We start from the raw sequence: 22,273 nt of genomic DNA, 5'->3' as shown, positions 1-22,273 counted from the left end.
ATATTGACATAATGTGATCTGAGGAAAACAATATGCTATTGCTGCTGTCCTTGGGAAAATAGAAAAGGTTACTGACAGTGCTTTGGCCTAGCTAGGAAGTTAATAAGTTTGGGTGTCAGTAATTATCTCTAGCAAATAACTGTACGTAAGCAGCTCTGTCCACTTCAGCTTGACTGGGATTCCTGCAACTACCCACCTATCAATAACTTCCCTTTGGAACCTTGTTGACTCCTGTAATTTAGATTATCCTGGGCAGTTGCTTTAACAGCAATACTTGCATGCTGATTTCCATGGATGGGTAGAGGAGTGATCTGTATGCTTCCCAGTCCATATTTTCAACATGGAACTTGAGAATGTGACCCAATATGGAAACAGGTTCTTTGCAGATGATGTTAAAGCTTGGAATGGAAGCATACAAGATTATGGCAGGCATAAGGACACTGAAAGTCAGACCAGACAAATGACAAATGGAGGCAGGGAAAATGCTATGTTAAAGAGGTGGAGACTGGAGTTAGGTTTCTAGAGCAAGAACAGCGACAGTCTCTAGAGAGGGTCCCCTCTATAGCCTTGGAGGAATTGCACCTTCTGCAATCTATAAAAGTGACAGAGTAAACCATTTAAAACTTTAAACTATTTATTTAGTGCGTATGTGCACTACAGAGCTTGTATAGAGGGCCAAGGACAACTTGCAAGAATCACTTCCCTCCTTTGGGTTCTAGAGGTAGAACTCAAGTTATCAGGCTTGGTAGCAAACATCCTTACCCATCGAGCCAACTTGTTGGCCTCACAGAATAAACTTTTGTTTTAAGCCATCAACACTGTGTTAACTTGCTTTGGTATCCCTAGGAAACCAATCCAGTGTCTCTAAGAGTCATAAATACCACATGCCACTACTGATTTTCTCTAACCAGCAGAGGGGCTCCAGGAACAGGTAAATGGTGCAGCTATAGCATCTGTTCTTGCTTGCTATCAGGTTAGGTAGGCACTGTATTAGAGCTCTCTACGCTAAGACCCCGTGGTAGGAATAAGGAGAAGAAGGTATGTTCTACAGTCATTATCCACTTAGCCATTACCCTGTTCCTAGGCCCAAAAGTTATAGTTTCCAGAGGAAAAAATAGATAAATAGATGCAAAATAATTTGGTCACAAAGAAGAAGATATCAAATGTGGCTGGAATGCGCTTGTATGTGATTCCAAAGCTTATGTATAAAGCTTGCTTCCCAACATAAAACTGAGTACTCTGTTACAGACCTGATCAGATTAATGTCTGAGCAATAATTTCAGGTTTCCCCTGTCAGAGAAATAACTGATTCAAAGCAGCAGTCTTCAGAGAAGTGGCACCAATTCTGGCTGAATGCTGGGATCATCTGGGTATCTTGCTGGGAGTCCCTCACTCCTGGCCAACTGACAGAGTGTGGGCAGTGATGCTTTTTAGGAAGCTTCCTGGGTGACTTCAACAGGTCGTGTTCCTGAGAACAACTCATCTAGGCCGGCAGGTGGAAGTGGGAAGTGTGGCTGGCTGAGGAGGAGGTGTGAGTGTGGTGTTTGCAGGCAGACTGTAGCTATGTCACTTCTCACAAGTGACTCTGGCAAATGCTAGGGCAGTGAGAGAAATGGAATACGCTTTAACTGTTTCAAGACGGCGTGCTCTTACCCATACAGCTCATGTTCGTTTCTCTAGTGACAGGAAATTTGAGCCTGAACATTAGGGAAGCTGCCTCTGTCTCACATGGCTCTTCCTGAGCCAGAAAACGTGGGCTCCTGTCTTGGGAAAGCACTCTGCAAAATTCTGCAATGTGCTAGACTAGGAAACAGCTTCTGCCACCATGGCAAATATTGTTTTTGCAATGTCTGGGTCAGCATGAAACAATGTAGAATACTTTTTAATGTGACTACAGTTGCTCACCACAAAGTTAAATACTCACAGCATTAGATCCTGGAATTCTGTGCCCTTGAGCTGGCCAGGATAACACTACAAGAACGCTTCTTCGACTTCAGATTACATTGAAGACCATGCAGGTTTATGTCAATCCAGGTCTGGAGTTCGGGAATCTAGTTCTCACAAGTTCCCAGGTGATGTCAACACTACAGGCTATGGGCATTGCTTCGCTAACACAAATACACAGACGTGTCAGATGGTGACAGCATACAAGCGCAGGCTGAGTCAGAGGTCTGATGCCCCTGTCTGCAGGCAGCTCTCCAGCTAGCGACAATAGGAAAGATTCACCAATAGGGTAGAAAAGAAAACATCAGTGGATCACTGATCAGACAGTTGCCCATGCAATAGTTTCATAGGCGAGGAATAAAAAATATAAACTATTGGTACTGTCACTTAAAAAATAAAGAAAAAAACATGGAAACATCAAAGGATATGTTAATTACCAAATGACAATCCATGTGAGAAATAAAGTCAACCAGAGTGTTCAATCTCTTTCCATATGTCTATGTGTCTTAGTTAGGATCGTCCCCCCCCCCCCCAGGTTTTTTGAGACAGGGTTTCTCGGTGTAATAGCCCTAACTGTCCTGGAACCAGCTCTGTAGACCAGGCTGGCCTCGAATTCTGAGATCCACCTGCCCCTGCCTCCTGAGTGCTAGGATTAAAGCCGTGCACTACCACTGCCCAGCCTTAGTTAGGGGTTTCTATTGGCAAGTCTTATAAGAAAAACATTTAATTAGGAAGCTTACAGTTTCAGAGGTTTAGCCCATTATCATCACGGTGGAACATGGGGACATACAGACAGACATGGTGTTAGAAAAGGAGCTTAGAATTCTATATCTTGATCAACAGGCAGCAAGAAGTGAAGTGAGACACTGGGCATGGTTTGATTGAACATATATGAAACCTCTAAGCCAAACCCCACAGTGACACACTTCCTCCAACAAGGCCACACCTCCTAACAATGCCACTCCCTATGAGTTTATGAGGGACAATTGCATTCAAACTATCACACTATAGACTGAAAGTCTATGGACCACCTCAATGTCCACCTCAAACAAATGTACCCCTAATGCCCTGTCAGAATGCTGAGCACAGAGCTTCAAAGCTCCAGATCCAAAATGTGGCTTAAGAGAAATGAGAAATTTTTCCCAAGAGACTTCCTTAGTACAGCTTGATTCAATAAGCTTAACACTGCAAAAGAGAGGCAATTTTGTCGAAAAAGTAGTGTAAAAGGAAACCTCTCAAAAGGCCACATGAGTCATGCCCAATTCTGCCCTTACATTGGAACACCAGAGGTAAGAGAACCGTAACAGTCTAACTTAGCAATGCGTAGGTTCTGAAACTCAACATCAGGAATTTTGTGTCATGAGGGACAAACAGAGTCACACACGTCTGAGTGGTAAGGAAAGCATCATTTTCATCTACTCATTCACACATCCATTTATTAAATAGTGACAAGCGGTCCTCTGATCTCCACACATGCATCATGGTGTGTGTGTGCACATTCACATAAATAAATAAAAATATAAGAATATTTATATAAATATTATTAGACATTTTAGTTGTTCTAGATCTATTCTGGAACTAGAGATTTTAGCGAGAACCAATAGTAACCAGTTCCCACTCTCTGTTGTAGATGTGTTAGGACTGAAGCAGATGGTCCTTTCCTTCACTCCCTGGGAGGCAGTGTGGGACAGTAAAGGATCTGGAGCAACGCTCCTTTAACTATGGCAACAGCCTGGTATCCCCACAATCTGTTGCGAATATACGCTTTTATGAGATGCAATAAAAATGAGTTACCAGAAAAATAAATTCAAAACCCAGAAATATGTAAGATATAGGTTCCAATTTATTAGATTCACAGACAATGTCAAAGTACTAAGGAGAAATTAGTGTCTAAAGGCACACTCTCAAGTCTGTGTCTGGTGACACAAGAGTAGCAGGTAGCTTGCAGATAAGCATAATCCTCAGACTATGATCTGCAAACCACTGTAGAACACAGGGCTCAGGACTAGACTTCCTCGGTATAAACTAGCTGTGCCTTTGCCAGCCACAAGACTCTTGGTAGGTAATTTAATTCAACTGTTTTCAGTTTCTATTCATAAGACCATCAAAGACGTTCTTGTCATACAATCAAAGCATATATGAGCCAGTTGATGTAAAGCACTCAGGAGTGTCTGGCCCCTAGTCAACACTGCTAATGTGCTGACTGCTATCATTACTGATATTACTTCTGTCACTGCCTCTTGTTCTGCAGTGCTGTGTCATTTGAAGGCCATTGCTCTCACTGCATAAAGTGGGGCTTGCTCTTTCTCTTCTTATTAACTCCCTTTCTTCCCGCCATGGAATTTGCCGCAGAAAGTAAAATCATTACTGCAAGTGCATGTTAGCACTCCTCAAGACAAGACGCCTGGGCTGCTTAGAGGCCATGTTGGGGGAAGCAACGGCAGACGTGAGGTTCTCCTCATAGGCCATCATGTATTTCATCTGCCCATCATCAAATGAATGAAAGCAGCACTTAGACAACTGTCCTTCCTCTCCCTGGAAAACCCAACCAGGCTGATGACAAATGACACGGCTGCTGCCTCAGGGGAAGAGCACATGCTCTGCTTGCCTCTGTGACCTGACAGCAGTCATGTAACTGAGCACTGTCCCCACCTGCGTCTCTCACACTCCCTTTGGAGTCCCCCAGCTCCCTTTGGAGTGTATCTTACATTATCAGTTAATAGGTTTAAGACCTACTTGCCACTTTTTCTCATATTAGCCACCTATAATTAGCTAGAAATAAAAATATAAAGTAGTCATAAAGATACCTTTAAGAAACCCTTAAATTTTAGCATATTATAAAGAAAGAGAATTTTTCAGGATGGAAACCTTGTATCTCAGAGAACAGTAGACAGATTTAATGACCATACCCCTCAGAACTTTGCATCTTCAAAAATACAGTTTTAATGCACAAAAGAAGTCAAGACTACGGCCATATAACAAAGTCGGCATTTTGGCTCTGAGCACAACCTTGGAGGTTACTAATTAGAAAGGCTTTGGTCTTAAGATTTACTCACTTATGTGTAATTACGTCTTGATAAGGTAAAAAGGAGACTAGGTAGAGTCCGTACCTAGCTCAGACTGCAGTAATTGATTTATAGGACAAAAAGAGAGCCACTAATACAAAATGACGGTGACAAGTTGGAGAGTGACCTGATAGGTACACCACAGACTGCCCACAGGTGACATTTAGGCGGCAGTGTACGGCCCAATATGAGCCAGACATAAGCTCAAAATAATCATGTTTAATAAGGCAAGTCTCTAGCTCACAGATTACTTGATAGTGTAACGTGCTCTCCCCATCCTTCCCTTAAACCCAGGACATGATATATGATAAAGCTGTTCATTTTCTCATAGAGCATGGCATTTCAGGAGACTAGACCACTGGATGGGTTCCTGATGGAAAAGTAACTCATGATCAGGCAAATCATAGTCACTGTTTCTCATTTTTTCCCATTTTGAATTTCTCCATTGAGTTTATTCATCTGTTGATCGCCTATTGATCATCTATGCACATATGCATTTGGTAACATGCACAAGTACTTCCTGCTGCCAACAGTGTGCTAGGCTTTAGGAACTTACCTCCTAGTGGGAAATGGTAGAAGACAAGTTAGCAAAAGTAGTACCTATATATGTGCTAAATGTTGAGAAGGAAAAACCCAATGTTGGGCTTGGGGGTACAGCTCAATAATAGAATGCTGGCCTTGCATTTACAAAGTCCTGGGTTCAATTTGAAGTTAAAACAAGACAGAAAGCAATCAAGCAAGCACACATGCAGAAAATATGAAAGAAATGGTCAGTGAAGAATTTGGTTTTGGATCATGAAATAAAGTGCTCCACTCAAGTAATTCAAATGAAGAAATATTAATGAAGAGATAACTTACAGAAATATGGTAAGGGTTGAGAATAGGAACTAGGGATGTTGAGTATACAGAGACTACTAAGAGCAGAAAGAGGAAATCGAGGAGTGAGAAGAAGAAACTGTTGTCAGAGCCCAGAGAGAGCAGGAGCTACAGCTATTGAGGAAGCTTCAGCACCTCAAGTAGGGAGGAAGAAACAATAGCCTCTTTCTTCTCTACCTTTGGGTTCCTAGTGGTGATCCCTCCCAGAAGAACCAGATCAGAAGCCACTTGGCAGGATGGCCTTAGTAGTACTGACCTCAGCATTGAAAATACATGGGGAAGAGAAAGGGAAGAATAAGGAAAATAAGAAAAGGGAACCTGGTTGGGGAGCAGCCTGAAACATCTTTCAGTTCATGTGGGATACTCACTAAGATTCAGGGAGGTCTCATCAGTGAAACAGCACCCCAGTGGGGACAGTGAACAGTGAACACAGTTTTGACACCCCCTCTCTTTATACCAAACTTAGTGCAGCCCCCTCACTGAGAACAGACAGTATGCATGAGCAACTTTCCTTATGATGCTTCTCATTCATCTCTTTATTATGGAGAGTTTGTGTGAAACTAGACACTCTGCTGAGTTATATCATGTCTCTAAATTCTAATGCACACAGACTTACCTAGTTAAGTAGCACAGCCAAAGAGCTGACGGAAGCAAATATAACCCGCCCATGTAAACAGCTCTGTTGGAGAGCTCAAGTCTTCCTCACCTGGAGCCCCTCATACTGTGTAATTTATGGAACAATGCGCTGTGTTCAGTGTTCTTTTCTTGAGACAGAGTCTCAGTATGTAGCCCCTGGATGGTCTGAAACTCACCACGTGAACCAGGCTGGTCTCAAAACCACTAGAGATCCACCCGCCTCTTCTGGAATCAATTGTGTGAGCCTCCACACCCTTCTTACTGTTCTTCTTAAAGCAAGATTGATGTAATTGTGAAAGTATATCCATAATTCAGACTCATGATTTTTTAATTTTCTACTTATTATCACGTCATAAGCTAAAATATCTACCATAGGCCTATGAAACAAAAATATCTATTGTCAGATAATTTCTATTGCCCAGAGACCTTATCGTCAAAGAAAATGTTTACTATTAACAAGGTCATTACTTGAATTAAATGATCTGACTTTTAACAGCCAGTTTACTGGTTTAGACTCTCTGAGCTAGTCAAGTTACTTACACTAACTACCTAAAACTGGTTTGGAGAACTGGCTTCCTGCTGGTAACTGAGGTTACACAGGGTAACAAATGTCCATCCCACTAATCCTTCCTACTCTGGGCTGCATTCAGCAGTGGAAAAACAATTCACTCAAGGACAGATTCCAGACAAGCAGTGAAGCATTGCCGGAATATCAACGAGACTCACCATCCCCCACAGTTAAAGCTAAACTCTTTTATTCCCTTCATGATCTTGGGAATTTCCCTTATCCAAACTGCATCAGAACTAAATTTCCCTAGTGTCTATTTAATTTATTTTCTTTTGTTTTGTCCCTGTTGAATACAGAACCAGATGGCAAATCTTCTTCTTTTCTAAAGTTATGACTCTTGCCAAGTCATAAGAAAATAGTGATTAAAAACAGTAATTTTGGGGCTGGAGAGATAGTTCAGTGACTAAGAACATTGGCTGACCTTCCAGGGGACCTGGGCTGGATTCCTAGCACCCAGTCATGTAGCTTACAATCACTTGTTTCAGGAGATCCAGCACTTTCTTCTGATCTCCACAGGCACCAGGCACATATGTGGTATACAGATACACACACACCACATTTTAGAAAATTAGGAAAATAATAAGTTCTTTTCTTCTTCCTACCTGTAGGAGAGGCCTCTGCACCCCAAGAACCTTCATGGTGTCTGCATTAGCTAGGATCTTCAAGGGGTCTGCTGTTTTGGTGACTCCTTCAATCTCCTTGTTGATCTCAGCCAAGACCTGATTAAGGAAGATGTTTTTGATGTACACGGTGAGAAACTCTCGAAGGGGACACTGTTTGGCAGGGCCAAGTCCCATGGCATGTTCAATCTCCTGAATAAATCTGGAGGACAAACAAGATAAGAAGGTGGTTAAATAGATCAGGAAAACATAAATATGACACCACACATAACAGTATCTGTGGGCTCAGGCTGTTTCCATGGAGATAGCAAGGTCATCATTCCACCTCAATACAAGTTTCATGTTTTTTTTTTTAAATCTTCACTAATTAAATGAAATAGAACGTAACAGAAAAGCAAGGCTTTTTCTATGTGGGGTAGAGCACAATACTTTGGTTAATTCTCAAAAGAAATATGACCGTAAGAGTTAAAGGAAAACTAAGATAAACAAAAAAGAAAATTATAGCACAAACTAAAGAGCATACCCACAAATACTGCATATTTCTCATTGAAATTGCTTTTATATAATATGTGGGGCATAAAAGTATTCTTTTATTTACAATGATATTGAGTTTGTGGCAGGTTATGAAAGGGAAAGAATAGGAGCTGGTAGATAAAGCAGAATTTCAAATTTATGTATTATGTTTAATGTTTTATTTCTTTTATTAAAACACTTAAGGTCTCTCTCTATATATATATATCAGAATATTGACAGCTATCCTAACTCAGAAATGACTATATATTATTGTTTGCACTTTTCTGTAGAGGTAGCCTTGCTTTTAATGGTTTGATACACACAAATTTAATGTACTACAGTTTAGTTAAATGACGTCAGCCCCTGACAACATAGTTTAAATCTTACAGAATCACAGTATAGTTAGCATCATCCATTCCATGTAATTACATAAAGCCAATCTATGATATGAACCCTTCGGAATTCTGCATATAAAAAACTGCTGGGCAGAACTAGAAAGACAGCTCAGAGGTTTAGAGCACTGGTTGTTTTTCCAGAGGACTTGGGTTCAGTTCCAAACACCCATATGGCAGCTCACAACTGTCTTAAACTCCAAGATCTGGCAGCCTTACATAGACATACATGCAGGTAAAGCACCAATGCACATAAGATAAGAATAAGTAAATTATTAAAAACAAACAAACCCAAACTGCGGGGCATTGTGGTCAGTGAGCAACCATTCCATTCCCGTCTACTGTAAGTGGCCATGTGCTGTCTATTCAGTTCATATAAGATTATGTGATTATGACACATGTTGCTTCCTTTTCATCAAGTGCAAAGGCCACGTGGCATTTTATAAAAAGCAGATATCAAAATAATTGGTCAATGCAGATAAAATACAAGAACAAAACTAAATGAGATACCATCAGAAGTAAAACATGAATTGAATGAAAATCATCTTATAGAAGAAATACATGATTTTGACAATTTTGACACCGCCATTTCAAAATCATATGTAACCAAAATAAAACTTCTTAATATAAACCCAGAAACTGGCTGTGATTAGAGGGAGGGCAAGGATGGAGCGGGATGCGTCACCAGAGCAAGAAGTGTTGGGAACTCCTGGAGGTATTTTATAGCAATGGGAAAAGAAAGATAAAATGCTCACAGCTGACTGAAATGTAGAAGCACAAGTTTGCCAAGCACAGAAAAGATGCTCATGTGATTCCACAAAGCACACAATATAGAGCAAGAAAGCACCATTTAAGCACGTTTTAATATTTCTGAAGGAAACAAAGCACTTCCTTTGTATTTTCAAGGTTCCAGTTATTAAATACACTTCAGACCTCAGTTTCCTTGCCTTTCATTTCCACATGTTTACAAGTGACAGCAGAGCTTATAATATTTTGACAGAACTTTCCAGAAGACACAAACTAATTAAGAACAGTTTGCATTGTTTTCTTACATTGTAATTTTATAGTTTCACAATGGCATGCAAAGCAAGGGCTGCTTGTAATGTTTTCCCAGAAAAGAGGAGAAAGAAAATCAAGGCAAAAGACAAATAACTGGAAAACACATTTTTAACTTGTATCACAGATGCTGCCTAGAAATAAGACAAAAAAACCCCACAGATTAGTAAAAAAGTGTTCAAAGCCAGTAAAGAACATTTAGAAAGGAGAAATGCAATGTTCATTAAACAAAAGAAAAAAATCTCACTTTCATAATAAGACAAATGAGAGGTAAAGCACCCTGACATTCCAATTTTGACCTACGCGACAGGCCAAATTCCATAGGTGTGCAAACATACTGTGTTAGTGTGAGTTTGGGAAGGAGGCGTCTTCACACAACACCCATGCAGGGAAAAGAGGCACAGTTCATACGATACGGACATGTTGCAATATTACTCAAAACTATCTATGAATTTCCTTTTCACCCAGAGACGCCACTTCTGGAAACACTTCCAAAACTTAAGGCAGGAAATAATCTTAATGTTGATCAATTAGATGCAAATGAAAGACCTGTGGTGCACATCCAGGGAAGCTGTACCCCTCCCCCTCCAAATGTGAAAAGATCCCAGGTCACAGGTTAATTTTTTTTTTTTAAAAAAGTGTGAAGATCAATGTGTATTTGAACCTGCATATTCTCACTGTATACTTTATCATATGTCTTACAACAGGTACCTGAAGGAGATAGGATGGAGCTGAAGTCTGTGAGTGAGAATTAGAATTTTTCAATGAATATTTTTTGAAATGTTAAAATTATTACAAACTGAAGGGTTAGCTACTTGATTAAAATAAAATCAGAAAAGTTTAAAATTGCCTACATATAACATAGACTAAACTTTGCAAATTATTTTCTAGTTAGACCGTATTTAAAGTTTAACTCCTTAAGTTTTGTTGCTAAACTTATAATGAACATACTACAGATAATCTTAAATAGTATATATCATCTTACTCCATTGATTGTGTTCTTTCCCGTTCTCCCTCTCTCTCCATTTCGTGTGTGTGTGTGTGTGTGTGTGTGTGTGTGTGTGTGTGTACACTGCTAGGAAGCAAAGGGGTTCTTATTACAACAAAAATAGTGTGACCCAGGGAATCCAGGAAAAAAATAAGAAACATGTAATATAGAGAAGAAATCAAAGAAAACCTCATCACTCTTCAAGGATCACTCTTTAATGGCGAGTGGAAGAAGGCAGGGAAAAAGAGAGACAAAATAGTTAGCTACAGCCATAATTTAAGATCTCACAGTTCCATACTCTGCCCTTCTGATTTCATGGAACTTGCAGAGGAACCCAGGTACACTCTGGTCCCGTTGGTCAGCCTCCGAAAGAAAACTATTGCTGTTTACCTTCTAAGGAGCAGATGAGGAAAACTCCTTTCACCAGAATTCCATTTGCTTTCCTCAGAGGGACTAGGGTTTTCTGAGGAAAATTACTTATATTTTCTTTTCAAAATCTTTATCATCTGAACAAACTTTTTACTAGTCAGCCTGTTCTCAGAGTGACAGAAACACTAAATAATCTACATTTTCTTTCTCTAGTCACGTATTTGTCTTTCGTGTGTCTAAAACATGAGATGGCTCCAAGCAGCACTGGCTGAGGGCCCCCATCATTTTCAGTGAGCCATCTCTCTTGAATACAAACCATTCATTCCCCAGAGCACACAACATCCATCTCCAGTGACACATCCAAGTTGATGTTGTCATTTTTACCTTAAGGGGATCCACTCAACATGTTTCCAAATCTGCTTTCAGAGCTGTGAAGGAAGGATCTCAGTAGAAAGCATGATACATGGGAGAATTAAAGAAAAATTAAGGCTATTTCCAGAGCTGTCTTTAGTCGGAAAATGGGAAGAATGGTGGTTACCAGAGTGGGAGATGGTGGGGATGTGTTCAGCTAGATATGAGAGACAAACTCAGATCTACTGTACAAGGCAGGAACTTCAGTTAAAATGAATGGTATACATGGAAAGCACACAACATAGATTTAAGTATTTTTACTACAAAATATAGTAAACATGTGAATGGTAATCATACATGTTTGTTTGGGTTAGTCATTCTATATCATGTTATATGTCTTAACATACACAATTTCTTCTTCTTTTTTCTTATTTACTCTTCTCTAATATAATACATCTGGACTGCAGCCTCCCCTCCCCCCACTCCTTCCAGTTGTCTCCCCACCAGATCCACTGCTCCTCCCTTTCCCTTGAGAAAAGAGAAGGCCTCCCAGGGATGCTAACTAAATGCAGTAGAACAAGATGCAATGAGATTAGGCACAAACCCTCATATTAAGGCGGATGAGGCAGCCAGTAGGAGGAAAAGGATCCCAAAATCAGGCTAAAGAGTCAGAAACACTCCCATTCCCACTGTAAGCTAAACAACAACAGCAAGCGTGAAGAAGACCTAGTTTAGATCTATGTAAAACAATTCCACTAAAATTCAAAACAAGACAAAGCTGTCCACCCTCTCCACATCTATTCAAATATAGTACTAGAAGCTCTAGATAGAGCAATAAGACAACAAAAGATAAAAGGGAGACAAATTGAAAAGGAAAAAAACCAAAGTATCATTATTTGCATATGATATTATAGTATATACATGAGCAACCCCAAAAAATTCTACCAGGGAACTCCTACAGCTGATAAACTCTTTCAATTAAGTGGCCAGTAACCCTCTTATACACAAATGACAACTGGGCAGAAAAAGACGTGAAAGAAACAACACCCTTCACAATAGCCACTAACATTATAAAATATCTTGAAGGGGGAAACCCAAATGAAGGAAATGAATTTACAAGAAAGAAACTGAAGAAGGTAGAGAAGATGGAACGTCTTTCATGCTCATGGATCAGTAGGATTAACATAGTAAAAATGCCCATTCTACCAAAAGCAATCAACAGATTCAATGCAATCTCCATCAAAATTCCAACATAATTTTTTACAGACCTCAGAATGAAAATTTTCAGTTTCATACAGAAAACAAAAAATATAGGATAGCTAAAACAATTTTATACAACAACAACAACAAAAGGACTTCCAGATGTATCACCACTCCTGACTTCAAGCTGTACTATAGAGTTAGAATAAGAAAAACTGCATGGTATCGAAATAAGAATATGTAGATTAATGGAACTGAATTGAACATAAATGTTTTAAAAATATGTATGGGTAAGCTATGCTTGTTTTTGGTAAAACAAAACAAAACAAAACAAAACAAAACAAAACACAACCAAAGAAAGACTTCTCCTACCATCTTGAGAGGTGAACCTTGCTCAGTGTCAACTGTGACAGGAAGAACAACTTTAGGAAGTAGAGTGGTCAAAACCACACTACTCAGAGATGGTATTGCAGAGGTTGGACCAAGCTGCAATGACTTGGACAAATAACTGAATCTCTTGTAGCCTTACTTCTCTACACTGTAAAGTATGATAATAATACCACCTACTCACAGAGAATGACATGCAGTAAGTGTGGCGGCTACTCTAATAGTTAGTAGTCTTTCCATTGCGCAAGCTTAAGTGAGGATGGAAACTCTCTACTGGAACACATTGATAATTAGATTTAGACTCTGGATTCTTCAGAAACAAATAAAAAATAGTTTAGGGATGACTAAAGTCTCCATGTGGCCAGAAATGGCGTGGTAAGTGCCCCCTGAATGCCTACATGGGCACAGAGCATAGTCTTGGGAGAAATATATTGAACAAGATACAGAACAAAGGAACACATTTTCATCTCAATCCATAGTCAAACAGTGTAGCCTTGACCCTTCCCTCTGACAAGAGTTTGGATTAGAGGAGAATTAACAGTTAAGAGAGGAAACAGATTTCATCTCTCATCCCCACCACTTAGGTGCCAACTGGTTTCTCTTTGGTGAAAGAACATCCAGTGAGGAGTCTGTCAGTTTAACCCTGCCTTCCTTTTGGGCAATGTGTTCATACCACCTTCCCCTACTCATTCACAGAGAACAAACTCAGGCTGTCATGCTCATGAGCACATTATTAAATCAAACATCTGCTAAGGAACATTAATCCAGGTTTTATTACAGATAACCCCATGGTGAACATCTTCATTCTGCTTCTGGTAAGTTATTCTAAAAACTACAAATATTTTAAGTAGCTCCTGATACTTTTCATGGGGAAGTTTATATTTTATTTCCTGTTCTCCTGCGCTCCCCCCAATCCCTACAACACTCTGACTTTTTTTTTTTGCCTACTAATAAGCATTTTAAAAATGGTCTGTTGAACATGAGGAGAGAGGGAGAGGTATAGGTATAGAGGAGATTCATCAAAAAGTCCAATCTTTCCATCAAGGGTCCTAATCAGTACTGTGGGAGCAAGAAACACTGAATATTTGATAGTGTCAGAGAATCCCATTAGGGATGAAAACACTTCCGGGTTAAGCTAGAACACAGATGGATCCCTGTGAATGGAGTATTATCTAATCTCCAGAAGTGCTGTCAGCTGGGGATTCCCTGGACCTATGGACTATGAGCTGGCAAACACAGACTACAGGTGCATCTGTGCAGGGGAAGGAGACAATGAGAATCAAAGGGAAGATCTGCACAATGCTGTGTGGAGTATCTAATTACGGGACTTGGAAGACTGTCCTCCAAATAAGCCTCTTCAACCAAAGGTTGTAAAACAGGATAAACTGTAAAGCAAATAAAGCAGCACATGACTAATTTTCACTGCAAGTTTAGTCTTTCCCCTAAATTTAGTATTGATAGTTATGTTTTTGTAAATACTAAACTAGATATTTTCATTTCATATTATCAGAGGGGAATTTTAAAAGTCTATGCATACAGAATGCCTGTATTTTTTTAAACTGATGTTTTGTGCAGCAATTTATGTGTTCTCTAGAAGACACAAATGAGCACCCACTGTCTACATTTCACCCGATATTTTCAATTATATGTTTTACCATGATGTGGTTCCTATCTAGGAACTAAATCTTATAAACTAAATTTTGCTCAAGCATCCCAAGCCCCTTGCTCAGACTAGCCTCCTTATCACAAATTATATTTATTGGAAAATATCATTTTCGCTTCATTAAAGTTCAGAACTGTGGTTGGTACCAGCCCGACATACCAGCAAGTACAGAGCATCTACCCCTGCTGTAGACACTGCACTGAAAGAAACGACCTTTATCTGAATGAAAATAGAGCCTAGAAGTACACTTATTAGGACAGTCTATTCAAAATCCTAACCGTGCTTCATTTGTCTGGGAAAGAGAAATCAACCTAGAATCCATATGGAGTCAAGGACTCTCTCCCCAGACACGAGTTCATCCTTGTATAAAGAACCGAGAACAGTTATACACGGACAGATGAAACTTTGGATTCTAATCCAACTAAAGGCCATGAGAAGCGCAAAAAACAACTTGGTCTGCACAAAGAGGCAACGCAACACATGTGGCTTCTTTAAGACATGTTTCATATTTATTTGATACGTCTCACATTGACATTTAAAGTTGAGCCAAGCAGAAGACAACTAGGCAAAGTGAAGAAGCCTCAGCAGAACTGATTTGAGATATAGTCAACTTGTATTACTCTGGGTTGAAAAAAGACCATTTAGAAATGATTTACAAGGGACTCATTCAGAAACAGCAGCAACAGGCATATTTAAGACCATAAATCAGTGGAACATGAAAACTGAAGAAAAATCCATAAAGGTTAATGCACATTGGAGCACATTTGCCTCTTAATTCATGGGAGTGAACCACTGGCACATCGGGGAGAGCTCTCCCTCAATAGCCTGTAATTGCTCATGCTGAGGCCAACTACGATCTGCGCCTTTGTATATAAAGATTTTCTGGGGGAAAGTACAAAATAAGCTCATCACCACAGAGTCCAATCGTGTCCTCAGCTCGTGCCTCTAGGAGACAATTTGCTGAACTAATGAAATCAGAAGGGGTTTGGGTGCTCTTATTTGTAATGAGTGAGATTCAGGCCTGGGACTTGAGGAGAAACGAGGTAAAAATCATTAAGTAATGAGAGAAAAGAATATTACCTATGAAATTTGGACTCTGCCGGCTTACAAACAAATTTAACTTTCAAAAGTTTTGCCGTGAGTATATTGCAAATGACTTGAGACTATGTTTAAGTGCTCCCGACAGACTAAAAAGCACTTTAAGAAAAATGAAGTAAGCCTCTATAAATGACAGCTGTTAAAACTTTTAAGCATATAATTTAGAAATTGAAGTGAGAGTTAAACTCTAACCCTTAATATAAAACAATCTTTCTGTAACCCCTCAAGATGCAAATAAATAAAGTCAATAATATGGGCTATTGAACCAAGCTCAAAGGCAAGATGATAATTTTTCTATTCTGTTAGGGTTGAATTCTGTTTTATTGCTTCAACTTACTTTACTTGCAGTTAAATACCCTTTTATGTTATCATATAAAAGATTAAGCTGTCAAAAATTTCCAAGAAAATTTTAGGAGACGAAGCCTACTGCACGGCCTGGAAATGGCGGTGTAGCATAGCTAATATACTCTCTTCTGGGCTGGAGATCCACAAGGCCTTCAGATACTCTAATACAAATGCAGGGGGATGGGAACCACATTGTTCCTGTTGCTACACCAATAGGAGTGCCATTAATAACCACTCATGGACACAGAGCTCTTACCATATCTTGCTCAAAGAGCTTTAGAAGGATTCATCAATACAAATTTCAAAGGGATCCTAAGAGGCTTGCGCTATTATCATGTCCATTTTACAGAGGATGGCAATGAGATACCACACACAGAAGTGCTGTGTGGAGTCACCAAGCGTTGGGTCACACGGTCCTTATGATGTTGCAAAGTAGAACACATGCACAACTGTTTGGAAGTAGAACTGACTGGCATGACACACTGAGATACTTTCTCAAGACCAAATAGCTGGTAAGTGATGGGGCTAAAATCTGACGTTGGCCCCAGAGACCATGCCAGACTTGAGCCTATTCTAACACATTCTTTTTGTTTCTTTGTGTGTTTTGAGACTGTGTTTCTCTGTGTAGCCTTGGCTGTCCTGGAACTCACTCTGTAGACCAGGCTGGCCTTGAACTTACAGAGTTCTCCCTGCCTTTGCCTCCCCAGTGTCTGGATTAAACGCATGCATCCAGACCTTTAATAAGATAAGTAAATATCATTTTCACTTTACACTATTGGTCTCTGACTTCCATTTCCAATCACCTGGGTAGCTCAAATGGAAATCCTAATGACGGCTCACCTAGAACTCTTCACTGCTGAGTTCCTATTGCTTTCCAGTTCTCGCCTGTAATCTCCATATTTATATTATTATCACTACAATAACCCTGGGTCAAGCTTAAAAATCATGTATCACTTACACCTAACCTTGCTATTTATGTGAGAAACCTGCAAATTTAGAGACACGTTTTCTGTTTAATGTTCACGTATGCTCATTTGGTCACCACCTTGTTTATTTGGCAATATATGTAGGGTGTGCATAGTATGCTCCCCATGACTGAAGGTGCTAATGCAAGCACAGTGAGAGAATCAGGCTCCATGGGTTTCATTTACACATCGTTTGTAATGGATGGAGCTAACTAGTCCAAGGCTGGAGCTCAGGCAGAAATTCCTGTGTCTCCATTACTAACATTCACAACTCAATTCAGGTTCTAATTAAATGAGGTGATGCAGATAAATGGCGAGAAGTTAATATATGCTTTCCTGTTAAAATCGCCTCATTTTCCTGTTTGTCTAAACCTTGCTTCTTTCAATTTGTCGTACTGATTTCACGGAAGCACGGAATCTAGAAGTACTTACAAGGTTGTAACTGTGTCCTGGTTTCCCTTGCCCCCAGGCTGCTGCACAGGTCTGGCCATTTACCTGAGAACACTCCCTCCACTGTTTTCTTGAATGCTGCAGACACAGTCCAAGCTTAGGGATCACTTCTCCATTGTTTCTATGTTGACTGTCCTGTTCCCTACGACACCCACATAACACCCCTGGTGAGGAGCCTGCACCCCACCAGGTAGAACTTCCTGCAAAGGGGAGCATTCCTATTTACTGTGGGTAGTCTGGTACTCAGTAGGTATATACCCTGCGTGGAACCTGCACAAGAGTAAACCTAGTGCCTTTTCTCACACAGCATTTTTAGTGCATCTGGAGTGCACTACTGTGGCGGAGCAGCTAGACTGGAGGTTTACAAAACTGTCATTTTTCAATGGAGCCTTTGTCAAAGGACCAGTTCCAAGCATGGGATTTCCCCTGACCTCTAAGTTACTTGACGTCAGTCATAAGGTAACTATTTTATTCCTTCACAGCATTAGTCATTTTTCTACCTGTCCTTTACTCGTTGATAACACAAACACACTCCTTCAGAGCCGTAACTGTGCCCTACACCTCTGAAACAGACACAAAGCGCTCAAGTTAATTAAGTAGTGCACATAATTAATAAATATTCAAATAAATAATAGTACGGTATTATTATTATAGCTTACTTAGTCTTGGCCATTAAGGTCCATGACTTTTTAATGTGCTCACTATCCACGGGTTATTTTAATGCTCTGTTTTACAGATAAAACTGGTTAGATAAGCAAGGTGATGAAAGAACTGAGGTGGTGCAAGAGGACAGGAGGTTGTAAAACAGATGATGCATGCATTATGGTAAATGTTTCAAAATGAGGCACTTAACGACAAATTACCAGCATATTAAAACCTAGAACTAAGCATATGCTTGCTCTTTCATATTCTCTGAGAATCTGGACCAACCTAACACCACGCAGGAACCAGTAATAGAAATCAAACAGCGGAAATTTGTCATGTGTCAAAAAAATGTTGCGACAAGGCTGTTGCACACATGAATTCACAACTGTGACTGAATGTTCAAGAAATACATGAGATCAAACCACTCAAAATTCTATCATGGGTGAGGCAGGGATACATGAAGTGTCATCCCTAGCTCCCCAAGGAGCTACTAGCAACGGACGGCTACTGGTGGGGAAAGAGGTAGTTGTCATCGGAAGCAGCTCCAAAGACTGCTCAGCTCTAGTGGTCATCTCTATACCCATGCACACACTGTCCCCACGCACACACTGTCCCCACGCACACACTGTCCCCACGCACACACTGTCCCCATGCACACACTGTCCCCATGCACACACTGTCCCCACGTACACACTGTCCCCACGCACACACTGTCCCCATGCACACACTGTCCCCATGCACACACTGTCCCAACGTACACACTGTCCCCATGCACACACTGTCCCCATGCACACACTGTCCCCATGCACACACTGTCCCCTCGCACACACTGTCCCCGTGCACACACTGTCCCCGTGCACACACTGTGCCCATGCACACACTGTCCCCATGCACACACTGTCCCCGTGCACACACTGTCCCCATGCACACACTGTCCCCGTGCACACACTGTCCCCGTGCACACACTGTCCCCATGCACACACTGTCCCCATGCACACACTGTGCCCGTGCACACACTGTCCCCGTGCACACACTGTCCCCACGCACACACTGTCCCCATGCACACACTGTCCCCATGCACACAGTCCCCATGCACACACTGTCCCCACGCAAACACTGTCCCCACGTACACACTGTCCCCACGCACACACTGTCCCCACGCACACACTGTCCCCACGCACACACTGTCCCCATGTACACACTGTCCCCATGCACACACTGTGCCCATGCACACACTGTCCCCATGCACACACTGTCCCCACGCACACACTGTGCCCACGCACACACTGTCCCCACGCACACACTGTCCCCACGCACATACTGTGCCCACGCACACACTGTCCCCACGCACATACTGTGCCCACGCACACACTGTCCCCACGCACACACTGTCCCCACGCACACACTGTCCCCATGCACACACTGTCCCCAAGCACACACTGTCCCCATGCACACACTGTCCCCATGCACACACTGTCCCCATGCACACACTGTCCCCATGCACACACTGTGCCCATGCACACACTGTCCCCGTGCACACACTGTCCCCGTGCACACACTGTCCCCGTGCACACACTGTCCCCACGCACACACTGTGCCCACGCACACACTGTCCCCACGCACATACTGTGCCCATGCACACACTGTCCCCGTGCACACACTGTCCCCATGCACACACTGTCCCCACGCACACACTGTCCCCGTGCACACACTGTCCCCGTGCACACACTGTCCCCACGTACACACTGTCCCCATGCACACACTGTCCCCACGTACACACTGTCCCCACGTACACACTGTCCCCATGCACACACTGTCCCCACATACACACTGTCCCCATGCACACACTGTCCCCACGCACACACTGTCCCCGTGCACACACTGTCCCCGTGCACACACTGTCCCCACGTACACACTGTCCCCATGCACACACTGTCCCCATGCACACACTGTCCCCATGCACACACTGTGCCCATGCACACACTGTCCCCATGCACACACTGTCCCCGTGCACACACTGTCCCCGTGCACACACTGTCCCCACGCACACACTGTGCCCACGCACACACTGTCCCCACGCACATACTGTGCCCATGCACACACTGTCCTTGTGCACACACTGTCCCCATGCACACACTGTCCCCACGCACACACTGTCCCCGTGCACACACTGTCCCCGTGCACACACTGTGCCCATGCACACACTGTCCCCATGCACACACTGTCCCCACGCACACACTGTCCCCGTGCACACACTGTCCCCGTGCACACACTGTGCCCATGCACACACTGTCCCCATGCACACACTGTCCCCATGCACACACTGTGTCCATGCACACACTGTCCCCATGCACACACTGTCCCCACGCACACACTGTGCCCATGCACACACTGTCCCCATGCACACACTGTCCCCATGCACACACTGTCCCCATGCACACACTGTGCCCGCGCGCACACTGTCCCCGTGCACACACTGTCCCCATGCACACACTGTCCTCGTGCACATACTGTCCCCATGCACACACTGTCCCCACGCACACACTGTGCCCACGCACACACTGTCCCCATGCACACACTGTGCCCATGCACACACTGTCCCCACGCACACACTGTCCCCACGCACACACTGTCCCCACGCACACACTGTCCCCACGCACACACTGTCCCCACGCACACACTGTCCCCATGCACACACTGTCCCCACGCACACACTGTCCTCGTGCACATACTGTCCCCATGCACACACTGTCCCCGTGCACACACTGTGCCCGTGCACACACTGTCCCCATGCACACACTGTCCCCATGCACACACTGTCCCCACGCACACACTGTCCCCATGCACACACTGTGCCCGTGCACACACTGTCCCCGTGCACACACTGTCCCCATGCACACACTGTCCCCATGCACACACTGTCCCCACGCACATACTGTGCCCATGCACACACTGTCCCCATGCACACACTGTCCCCACGCACACGCTGTCCCCGTGCACACACTGTCCCCATGCACACACTGTCCCCATGCACACACTGTCCCCGTGCACACACTGTCCCCATGCACACACTGTCCCCACGCACACACTGTCCCCACGCACACACTGTCCCCATGCACACACTGTCCCCATGCACACACTGTGCCCGCGCGCACACTGTCCCCATGCACACACTGTCCCCGTGCACACACTGTGCCCGTGCACACACTGTCCCCACGCACACACTGTCCCCACGCACACACTGTCCCCATGCACACACTGTCCCCATGCACACACTGTGCCCGCGCGCACACTGTCCCCATGCACACACTGTCCCCGTGCACACACTGTCCCCATGCACACACTGTCCCCATGCACACACTGTCCCCATGCACACACTGTGCCCGTGCACACACTGTCCCCATGCACACACTGTCCCCATGCACACACTGTCCCCATGCACACACTGTCCCCATGCACACACTGTCCCCATGCACACACTGTGCCCGCGCGCACACTGTCCCCATGCACACACTGTCCCCGTGCACACACTGTGCCCGTGCACACACTGTCCCCATGCACACACTGTCCCCACGCACATACTGGCATCACAAAGTGGGTCTGGTGAGTAAAGAATTAAGCTGGGAAGGAAGGGTGATGGGGGGATGGGAGCAGTTGAAGGGAGGGAATGGGGAATCAGATCTGATCAAAATACAATATATACAGGTTTGAAATTCTCAAGAAATTTAAAATTAAAAATTATACAGTATATGCTGGATGAGACAGGCAGGCTACTTGGCTCTCTTTCAGGATAGATTTTGTTATGCTTAGTAAATAAACGCTTTGGAAAGCTCGGTTTGAATTTTCTCAAATGAAGCTATTTGGCAGCTAACCTTGTTCCATGATCTTAGCTTAGATTATGTTTTACTAATCTATGTTTATTATTACTTGATTAATTGCCAACCTGAATGTGCAGCAATCTAAGAAAAAAGTACTTGCAAAATAACATGTGATCCCCAGCAAACAATTATGGCATGGACCCAAGACACATAGTATTGAATGGGTTCAGAGCCTTAAACTCGTATATATTTATGCTTTTTTATTTGAATATTTGATTTTTACAACTCATCCATGATCTTCTTCTCATTGCACTATACCACACG

The 22,273-nt window shown here is 42.8% G+C and overlaps 1 protein-coding gene across 1 annotated transcript in view; it reads right to left on the bottom strand.

Annotated features, from left to right (window-relative positions):
- Exoc4 (exocyst complex component 4) overlaps positions 1-22,273 on the bottom strand; it is a 716,316-nt gene that overhangs the window by 212,813 nt on the left and 481,230 nt on the right. The window contains exon 11 of the mRNA XM_075953989.1: positions 7,692-7,911. Coding sequence (XP_075810104.1) covers positions 7,692-7,911 — 220 coding nt within the window. The remainder of the gene's footprint in view (positions 1-7,691; positions 7,912-22,273) is intronic.

This window comes from Microtus pennsylvanicus, chromosome 19 (assembly GCF_037038515.1).
Source record: "Microtus pennsylvanicus isolate mMicPen1 chromosome 19, mMicPen1.hap1, whole genome shotgun sequence".
NCBI lineage: Eukaryota > Metazoa > Chordata > Mammalia > Rodentia > Cricetidae > Microtus > Microtus pennsylvanicus.
Note: the sequence above shows the minus strand (reverse complement) of the source record. Positions and strands in the feature narration are given on the sequence as shown.